The following is a 9,550-nucleotide window of genomic DNA, read 5'->3' as shown; positions in this document are numbered from 1 at the left end:
TGAGCAATCAAGTGATGAATTCATTCGAATGCACCTCTAATTTTTTAATAACACGAACAAATAAAATGTATTATCAGACCCCCAGAAAAAGCTAGGCATCTATCTGGAGTAATACATGAACCAACCAAAGCGAATAACAGGTTACATGGAGAAGTAGAAAACAACATAGGTATTTGTTTCATAACGAACGAAGTAAGTATATTTTAGTATTAGAAAGGAATACTACAATAATACATAAAAACAAGCTATTCTGAGTCCGATGAGTCAGGATTTGAACTCTGCCTCACACTCTTGTTCGACTGAGCTTTAGCTTTGGATTTTGATAAAAATTTTGATGATTCACCCTCAAAGATGATAACATCAGCTTTAGCTAACCTCTCTTCAAGTTCCTCCGTGTTAAACTCATCGGTACCCCCAAGCTCATCAAATCCAACCTGTAATAATAGCCAAATCATGGACGATAATAATGACAGAGTGCGCAAATAGTTGGAAAGTTAATTGTTAACTGGACAGACATACCAGGTAGTTGTCGACTTTAGCATTTTTGACGAGGGCAAGGGTTGGAAGAACAACAATTCTAAGCTTCTCAGCCAAGTATGGAGCTTTCTCAGCATTAATTTTCACAAAACGTGTCTCTATATGCTGTTTTGCCAGTATGCTCAAATGCTTGTCCATAACCTGCATTGCAACAATCAATGGTTGGAAACAAGCTAGCTTTTAGTTGAATTGGAGGAAATTAGATTTACCTACCTTGCAAGGCCAATTCTCGCGGTAGAAATGGCAAACAACGCGATCACTAGCCTTAACAACAGAGAAAAAGTCCTTTTCAGCTTGGATCTCGGAGTATTCTCCATGTCCAAGAGATATCCAACGATTCCGTTTTTCAGCCATTTTCTTCATCTGTTGCAATCTACGTTCTCTCAACACCTCCAAATCATCAAGATCTAACCGATCTAAAGCATGAATCTCTTCATCAAGCTTGTCCTCCACCGCTTTTGCCACCGTCAACACTTGCTTTGCCACTATCTGCAATTCAAAAAATCCTAAATAAACATCAAATTTTCCACTCTCCATTGTTAAATAAATAATACCTCTTGAACCGCATTCTCCATGGTTGATTGTTTTTTTTTGGGGGAAAATGAAGCTTAATCTGTTAGTTCTTTCTTCAAATTGAAATGGATGTGATGTGTACGGCACAGCCCTAGCCCTTATATTATAATCCACGGGTTGCCCCGGCCCGTTTACCACTAACTTCTTTTTGCCAAAATTCATTTTATTTAATTAATAGTCATGAAAACTATTTAAAAATAATACTATAATTTGATTTCTTATACAAATCATAATAGTTTAGAAACAATTACTATCTTGACGATTTTTGATATATGTATAATGTATGCATGGAAGTCAGAGAGCCCCCATTCAAAGAAGGCAAGTTTTTGATCCACGTATTCTGCATTTAATTAACCTATAGTGTCACTTGAAGCGTTTTGTTATGTTGTAATGGCATACATTTTTGGTATTCTAATAAATCGTATAAATAAATAAATTATGAGGAAAACAAAAGAGTCTACAACTTGTTAGCAAAATGCAAGCAAAACAGTACAATAATCTACAATTCCCTCTGAAGACATTTCAAATTAAAGAGCATCAATAGACATTACTGCAGCAATAGATAGATAGGTAGGTCCATGGTGTTGGTTTGTCAAGGTCAAGTTCAACCAAAGTGTATTTGGAGAGCCTGATCAATCCTTCACCATATTCTTATTTTCTGTCTCAATCTTCACACAATTTCCAGCACCTTGGTTAAGCAGTCCCTTCTTATAAAGTGAGTCCAATTCATGGAAATAGGGGCACGATCTGTAGTTTTTTGGACGCGTCTTACCACTGTCAATAGTCCTTTTATAGTACTTGTTAATGTTCTCCCATTTTTCTTTACACTTTTTTGCTGTCCGAATGTAACCCATCTTAGCCAATCCATCCGCTACCTCTTCCCACACGGATCCTTTAGCTCCTTTAAGAAATTTGTGATCTAAACAAGTACGAACTGATACAAGGGCTTGTACTTCAGATTTTGGCCATCTCCTATTACATGGATCGGATCCATGAACTTCACCTTCATCTTTAACTACACTTGTTACTTCTGCTGATGATTTTCCAATTTGGAAATCTTCACCTAACAGATTCTCAAGGAAAGCAATAAGAGCCAAGTTTCTAGATGTCTCTTCAGCTCTCAACTCCACATCCCGCTTTGCCCTTTCTACCTCTTGCTGCTTCCAAGCTTCTTCCCGAATGATTCTCTCCTCTTCCTTCTTCTCTAGCATCTCTATTAATTGTTTGTGCATCTGCTCTTGCTTGTCCATCAACTTCTTTACCATCTCTTCAACACTTAATTTAAGACTCTTCCTATTTAAATGTTCTTCACTGTCATCTGAAGATGAGCTGCATAATTAAATGCCACTTGAATCAGGTTTCTCACAAACTATTAGAAGAAAGTTATTGCTAAGGAACTTCACAGATTCTTCAACATACTATTGCAAATTCAGAATTTCGTTGGAGAAACCAATCATTCCTAGAAAATCACTTTTGTTATTCAAATAAATCTGGATTACAAAAAGTTGCATTATCCATCAGAACTATTTTGGAGTAAATTGGCATGAAATATTAGACCTTGGCAGTAAGTTTGAAGCACAGGCTACCGTTAATCCCAACCATACAAATTCAAGACCTTATTAGCCGCTTTCTTTCCCCTTATATGATATGAACCACAACAACATACCCAATGTAGTCCTTCTAGGAAGGGTAGAGTGTACGTAGACTTCACCCGACACCACAGAAGTAGAGAGGTTGTTTTTGATAGACCCTTGGCTATGACATCAACCACCAATCTACTAATTGATGTAGATTTGATACCCTTAAAAAAATGACTTCTAAGGTGTAAAATGTAAAGAAAGAATAAAAAGTATGAACCATTTCTAATATCAAAAGGTTTTGAACTTATTCTAAAATAAGTTTCAAAAAGCTTAGTTTTTTTTTTTTGACAAAACTTAAATTTAAAGTTAACTGGTAATGACATCAAGTACTTTGTGTGACAAAAGTAAGTACTAATTAGCAACAAAAACAATTGGAAATTAGAAAGTTAATATAATATAAAAATAATATTAGCTCAAAATGAATATTTATTTAAAGAGCAAAATGAAGACCTTTGCTCACATAATCTAATCCCATAAATATCAAACAGCATAATAAGGCATGACGCTATTGTTAATTAATAATACAGAAGATTGATTACCTAAATTCAGCCTCCAAAATACGAGATTGCGAGATCAAATTCAAGCAATCAGCATCTAACTCCGACTTCATTTGCTGAACTGCCGAAATCTCCGCCTCCGAGCACCTAGCGACGCCATTCTCGTCCAACGAATTAACAAATCCACACTCCATGGGCAACACCGTAGACGCATTTTGAGCAGAAAACTGACTCAAAAACCCTAAATCACTAGTGCAAGTCATCAAAGCTTCGTCAATATCACAGTTGCTGTCCACCATATCGACATAGTTTCGTCCGTTTCCAAACCGCACCGGTTGGAGTTTACGGACAGGGGAAACCGGAAGGCGGTGGATTTCCGTCGGAGCAATAACGGCAGATGGATTCTCGTAAACGACGTTAGTAGATTCAGGGAAAGGAGCAAGGTTATCAGCGAAAGAAGCGATGTCGTTTGATGTATGGCCGTCGCCGTCGATGAGGGGTTCCATTGAAGAGGTAAAAAAAAAAAAAGTAATATAAAGCGGCGGCGGAAGGGAAATGGAGGACTGGTAAAAGCAAAGTAAAATGGGGTAAAAGGGAAAGGAATCACCGAATTAACAATTTTTTATTTATTTTATAAAAGTTTGATCTCTTATTTATTAGGTGCCACATGATTTGCCTATCTCCAATTTCAACCGTGGGTGAAGGTTCTAAAAGCACTTCAAATTGTTACTAATATATACCAAACATTTTTATAATCATATAAATAACATCACATGCATAATCAATTTTTATGAAAAAAATGTTATTTTAGAATATGACTGACTGTTATAGAGATGTCTAATGGATACGAACACAATTAATATATCTTTACAAATACTAAACAAAGTTAAATATGAAGAAATCCATCCAGTGCTAAAATTTTCATTCAACAGGAGAGAGATTATGGTTCATGGATTCCATTCAAAAGCTGAAACATTCAATCCTATCCTATCTACTAAACTCTAGATATTCCAGCACAACTCAAAAGTACAACAAGCACAGTTTCTCTCTTTCAATCGTGTAATTTTTCGCGAATACAATACGTATAAGTGATTACAGGTAAATTGACACATTCCTCTGCTACTTTTCTTGAGTGGCCATGAGTTGAGACCTTACTTCTAATCATTTGTCACCGAACTTAACATTATTAAAAGACATATGTTCACCTCTGTATGGACTTGTAAAGTACCACTGTCACGTATTTGGACAGGAATCGATTAGTTGAACCGAGTGCTACCACAGATGGGGTACTATTTCCCTTCTGCATGTACAGGTGGTTAAGTACCACATGTTGAGGTCTTGATAAAGGAGGTGGAGATGATGAAACATTAAGCAAAGTCATTTGTAGATGAGGTGGAACTAAAGGTGGCTCCTTGGCGTAGTCCTCTGCTCCAAATTGCAAGTTACTGTAGCTGGAATCTGGGGAAAGAGGAGGTTCAAAACCAGAAATGCTTTCGATATCTTCTGGTACATAATCCTGCATCAAACAGCACAATTTTTTGTCAATTTAGTTTTTTATCAACTTGTGACTTTTCAAAGCAAATGGCACCAGGAAATGGAAGACTTAATGCTGTGATCATTAGGACAGTATTAAGAATATAGTCCAATGAAAGTTTGGGTACCGCGTATGAAAATAGAAAGTACTTTCAGACTAGCCGTCTATGCTGATATGGTCATACACTACGAATAAATGCAACACTTTTTTACCTTGCACAATCATCTGATCTGCCTAGATAGTTTTCTTCCAAGATAAGTAGTTAAGCAACTGAGATAGAGACAGAGAAGACTTGACATTTTTCTATATTCATGTTATTTCACAAATTTCAAGAATTCAATTGTCTCACTTAATCATATTTAAATTTGACGTGATATTTTCTATATCAAACTAACTTTTCACCTATTACTTTCATTACTTCTTCTCTGCTACATATAAAGTATGTCTATAAAGTACACACATCAAATTTAGTATCATAAGTTTGATAGCATTTTCTTTTCTGCGACCATTTTGAGTAGCAATAGGTTTGGGGATGGGAAGCAGGTGCTAAAGTAGGATGCATATGAGGCATTCATAAGCCAAGTTTCAAGCAGCAGCAACGCTGCATTAGCTTCTTCCTTTCCCCTCTATAATTGGTACAACAGTAATTTCATATCAATAACAAGAAAGTAGTTAGGTTGGCTATATATATATATGTCTATTTCACTCAATTTGAGTCGGTTTCGTGCCAATACTCAAGATAAGAGTTATATAAAACGAGGGGTTCTCTAAATCTTAGCCTAATCCATCTGGTGACATAGAAATCTCTTAACAAAAACGACTCCTAGCAAACCGATGGGTCAAATGTAAGTGTAACTAGACCTAAATCTCAAGTGTTTCGTATCACCTATATGGATCTTTTGCTTTTGTTGTTTTCTTTTGGAGAAAGGTAATGGGTTTATATACATGTCAGCACAAAGATTGTGCCAAAATTACAAACAGACTCAGTTCCTTTACATAAAAATAGGAAGTTTTCTTTCATTGGGTTCAATTCTTTGCTAAGTCCACATGAGTTTGAAGAAACTATGTTGCATCTGTGAAAGTTAATAGCAGCAAAATAGCATGTAAATCATAATTAAATTTATTAATGGCTGAATCTTGTATGCTTCTGATGAGAAATGGAATAAATATATTTTTTAAAATATAAAAGAGAATAGTTTTGACAAATTTGCTTGCGCGCATGAAGCACAATTGCTATTGCTGTGAATAGACAGTAGAGAAGAAAAAGAGGAAAATAGAAGAGTTTGCAGTGAATGAATCAATGACACAACTCATAGAAAAAAGGCCTAAGTTAGGGATACCTAAAACACTAAATAAGTTACAAAGCTGCCTTAACCAAATTTCTATTATTTGTAGAGAAGAGCTGGTCCCTCACTTTGAAAACTTCCTCAATTCTCTAAGCAAGATGAAAACATATAGAAAAGGCATAGAATAAGATGAATTATTCGGTGTAGATAATTAGCTCTACCTTAAATTTAACCATAAACTTTCTTCTATGATTCTTAATGGCTATAGGGAGTGGGTTCAGGAAAACCTTCACCCAATTTCTTTGGTCAGTGATTTGCTTTGACAAAACAGAAACATCTTCAGGTATTTTACCTCAAGGGCTCTAACAATTCACAGTTTGTGATGCATTGACACCATAATATAACAACTGAGAAAAAGGCTAGATTCAGTATATCCACCTTTTGGACCAAAACACTTCACAATCTATATCCATGCCATTTTTGAACAGGACATGGATCCATATGCTGACACTTCTTGTTTCCATGATGAGATTATCACAGAGAAAAAAAGCCCAGGATGGAGAGATTTCCATAGTTGTAACTCAACTCCCTTACAGTGTTCACTGTTCACAAGCCAAAACTTCATTTCGGAAACTAATATCTTACAGTTGCATAACAAATAAAGAGTATACTCTTCTTGGTTTGACAAGGTAGTTAATCTGACTCATATTTATGTTCACATTGACAAATAAAGCAAGGTTGTGTACAGACAATCTCAAAGGCCCACAATAAGTACTTAAATTTTAATATTGTGTGTGTATAAGCTACATCCCTATTGGACGTCCAGTTTCTATTTTTGCGTTGATCCTCTAATAGAAAGATACAATAGAAACTAGGCCTGGAATTCAATAAAATTCTTGAGAGAAAATGGACTGAGATAGTTTTGAGATGACAAATGTACCTTCACATCCAAAATATTGTAAGTATTCCCTGCTTCATCCTGAACGCATGGCAAGTCAGGGGAACACCTCCATTGTCCATCAACTATAAACCTATACTGGTAAACTCCAGAAGGAAGCACCTTCAAAATGGTGAAATCTTTCCCAGATCTTTGCAAAAGGTTCCTGAGAAATAGAGTTTTAATTTTTCCGAGTCAACTTGCAATCTTAAAGCTCAAAAAGTTAAGAACAGTCTTTTTCAATGTAAAACGTGGATGAATAAAAGCAAGCATAAAAAACCTTGATTTCCAATTATCCCATGATCCCTCCACGGCAATTTCTTTGCCATCATAGGTCCATGATATCAGTGTGGGAACTCCTTGCTCATCCTTCAAGTCTTCGTACCCTGAGGTGTTTTGCATCCACGAAGGGTTTGAGATGTGCAACTCCTCGGGTCTTTGTAAAGGGACTACTTGCATCTGAGACAAAACATTTCAAAAAAAAAACAAATTCACATATTCCCTCTCAAAAAGAGAACCCCCCGGCCTATAAGAAGATCAACATCCTGGACCAAGTTCTGATAAGAAATAAACACAACATACATAGATGTAACCTTTCTTGCTAGATAACTTAAAATGCTCATTAGTGCTTAACCTAAAGCCAATTTTCCCCCATCTATATTTTTCAATCATCCTCCAATATATACAAAAGGTAGCACTTGCCAATTTTCAGACAATCTGAATATTGCTGTAAAACTCTTCAATTCAAATTCTGAATTCCATTATGTGAGGAAAAAAACAATCATTAAAGTTTTTTTAATTATGATCGCGGTGTCCGGGCTAGCGTTCGCGCACCTGGACTAGTTCCACCTCCCACCAACAACAGGTACCACAGTAACTCTGTCCACCAAGGCTAGAACAACCGATGACAAGAATCATTAAAGTTTATTAACTTATGACAAAACAAATTTGTTCAAAGTAACAACCTTTCTTCAGATTTATCCATTAATTTCAAAGTACAAATATCTCCAGCCTAAATCTACATCAAATCCTCCAAAAGATCAAATCTTTACATCCAAACAAACAACCCAATACTACAATCAACCAAAAAAAACACCCCCTTCATTTATTTTTTTGTCAAAGAACTGACCTGAGGTCTAAACATCAATGGCGAATGAGAAGCCCTAGGACTTGAAGGTGGAGATTGACCCATGAATTCACCATCCCTAGCATCCATAGTTTCTTGCACCCCAACACCAGATTGATCAATTTCTTCTCTTCCATTAACATTCCCCATTAAAGTTTGTATTTTTTTAAACAAAACTCAGAAAAGAATCTACAAAAAAGTCATTCCTTTATGTGTAACTATATAAACACGGTTTACCCACTACTTTTTTATGACATCACAATTAACTTTGACATTAATGGTAAAAAAAGGAAGAAGAATTATGTTTATGGAGAATTGAAGGAAAGAAGAATTGGATTTCTGGTTCCATTTAGATTTTAGATTAGATTGAGTGCTGATGAGTGAAGTGAGGAACACACCAGAAAATAATAATAATTTCAAGAAAGGTGAAAATTGATACTTAGTGCAATTGGAACTATGGTTTTTTCTTTTTTACTTCTTTAGTGTGTTCCCCGTCCACATTAAAGCCCAACTATTTTAGATTTGCATTTAGTCTCAACTTTGAAACTATGTTAGTTTTGGTATTTTGCACAATATATCCTATAATGACTAATTATGTTATACTTTTTTTGTTTTGATATATTTATTTGATTTTCGTTTGACTTAATTTAAGAAACTAAAATTAAAAGTTGGTACAAAAAAGAATAAATTAAAAAGAAAAGTAAGGCAAACATACTGAAATGAGTAAGTAATTGTTATTACTATTCCATCGATCCCAATTCACGATTCAATATTTGACTTTTGAAATTCGTATGAATAATGAAAGAAGTTTAAAGTTAAATTATTTTAAATTACAGAAATGTGATTATTTCTTTTTTGAAAATCGATTAAAAAAAGTGTGTCACATGATTAAGATATATGAAGTAATTTTTTCCCCTTGATGTATACATATATTATAGTTAAAAACCAAATAAATTATGTCACCTTAATATTTTAATGAATGAATAAGTACTACATCAACTTATTTTAAATTTTATCATAAAGAAAAAGAAAAGAGTAGTTTATTTTAAAGAATAATGTTATAACTATTAATAATTAGTCTCAAAATACGTCAATTATAAAATTTTCAATTTATTTAGGGGTAGAAAGAGTAGTAACAGAGTGGTGGCCCAATGATGTGTTGGTTTGATGGGGATGGGTCCAGTGGGCCTTAAAACTCATTGAGTCACATCATTTGTGAAATTCCTTTTTTCTTTTCTTTTCTACTTTTTGTGAAATTCTTCATTTCTTGGATTAAAAATACATCTACTATAATAGACTTTTCCATTACTCAAAGGTAACTTCAATCACTTATTTTTAAGTTTCAATGATGATTTCATGAATAATGTGAAGTGACTTTATACAATATTGAAAGCTTTTTGCCAATTGAGATTAAGATATT

General features: G+C 34.7%; 4 protein-coding genes across 4 annotated transcripts in view; 1 reads left to right on the top strand and 3 right to left on the bottom strand.

Moving 5' to 3' along the window:
* Positions 1-9,550, top strand: part of LOC125844654 (40S ribosomal protein S28-like) — a 122,604-nt gene that overhangs the window by 4,773 nt on the left and 108,281 nt on the right. The window lies entirely within an intron of this gene.
* On the bottom strand, positions 216-1,186 carry LOC125844647 (thioredoxin domain-containing protein 9 homolog). Its single transcript, XM_049523962.1, has 4 exons — positions 1,092-1,186; positions 751-1,026; positions 520-678; positions 216-434 (listed from the first exon to the last, which is right to left on the bottom strand). Exons 1-4 carry the CDS (start codon positions 1,110-1,112, stop codon positions 246-248), a joined length of 645 nt encoding a protein of 214 aa, XP_049379919.1. The 5' UTR covers positions 1,113-1,186; the 3' UTR covers positions 216-245.
* LOC125846121 (trihelix transcription factor GT-2) lies at positions 1,743-3,957 on the bottom strand. The gene is made up of 2 exons (XM_049525571.1): positions 3,290-3,957; positions 1,743-2,439 (listed from the first exon to the last, which is right to left on the bottom strand). The coding sequence occupies exons 1-2, from the start codon at positions 3,751-3,753 to the stop codon at positions 1,743-1,745; spliced, it is 1,161 nt and encodes a 386-aa protein (XP_049381528.1). The 5' UTR covers positions 3,754-3,957.
* LOC125844644 (SNF1-related protein kinase regulatory subunit beta-2) lies at positions 4,161-8,549 on the bottom strand. The gene is made up of 4 exons (XM_049523959.1): positions 8,134-8,549; positions 7,285-7,463; positions 7,008-7,170; positions 4,161-4,763 (listed from the first exon to the last, which is right to left on the bottom strand). The coding sequence occupies exons 1-4, from the start codon at positions 8,278-8,280 to the stop codon at positions 4,449-4,451; spliced, it is 804 nt and encodes a 267-aa protein (XP_049379916.1). The 5' UTR covers positions 8,281-8,549; the 3' UTR covers positions 4,161-4,448.

Source organism: Solanum stenotomum, chromosome 11 (assembly GCF_019186545.1).
Source record: "Solanum stenotomum isolate F172 chromosome 11, ASM1918654v1, whole genome shotgun sequence".
In the NCBI taxonomy this organism is placed as follows: Eukaryota; Viridiplantae; Streptophyta; class Magnoliopsida; order Solanales; family Solanaceae; genus Solanum; species Solanum stenotomum.
The sequence above is the reverse complement of the archived record's forward strand: the minus strand, read 5'-3'. Positions and strand labels throughout refer to the sequence as shown.

Bases quoted from the DNA above. Each gene is read 5' to 3' on its own strand.
- LOC125844644 (XM_049523959.1), bottom strand. From the start codon at position 8,280: ATGGGGAATGTTAATGGAAGAGAAGAAATTGATCAATCTGGTGTTGGG. The intron at 7,464-8,133 runs GTCAGTTCTTTG...GTTTTGTCTCAG, and splicing joins CATTGATGTTTAGACCTCAG to ATGCAAGTAGTCCCTTTACA. The intron at 7,171-7,284 runs GTTTTTTATGCT...TCTATTTCTCAG, and splicing joins TGGGATAATTGGAAATCAAG to GAACCTTTTGCAAAGATCTG.
- LOC125844647 (XM_049523962.1), bottom strand. From the start codon at position 1,112: ATGGAGAATGCGGTTCAAGAG. The intron at 1,027-1,091 runs GTATTATTTATT...TTTGAATTGCAG, and splicing joins TGGAGAATGCGGTTCAAGAG to ATAGTGGCAAAGCAAGTGTT. The intron at 435-519 runs GTATGTCTGTCC...CTATTATTACAG, and splicing joins CTAAAGTCGACAACTACCTG to GTTGGATTTGATGAGCTTGG.
- LOC125846121 (XM_049525571.1), bottom strand. From the start codon at position 3,753: ATGGAACCCCTCATCGACGGCGACGGCCATACATCAAACGACATCGCT. The intron at 2,440-3,289 runs GTAATCAATCTT...TTAATTATGCAG, and splicing joins ATTTTGGAGGCTGAATTTAG to CTCATCTTCAGATGACAGTG.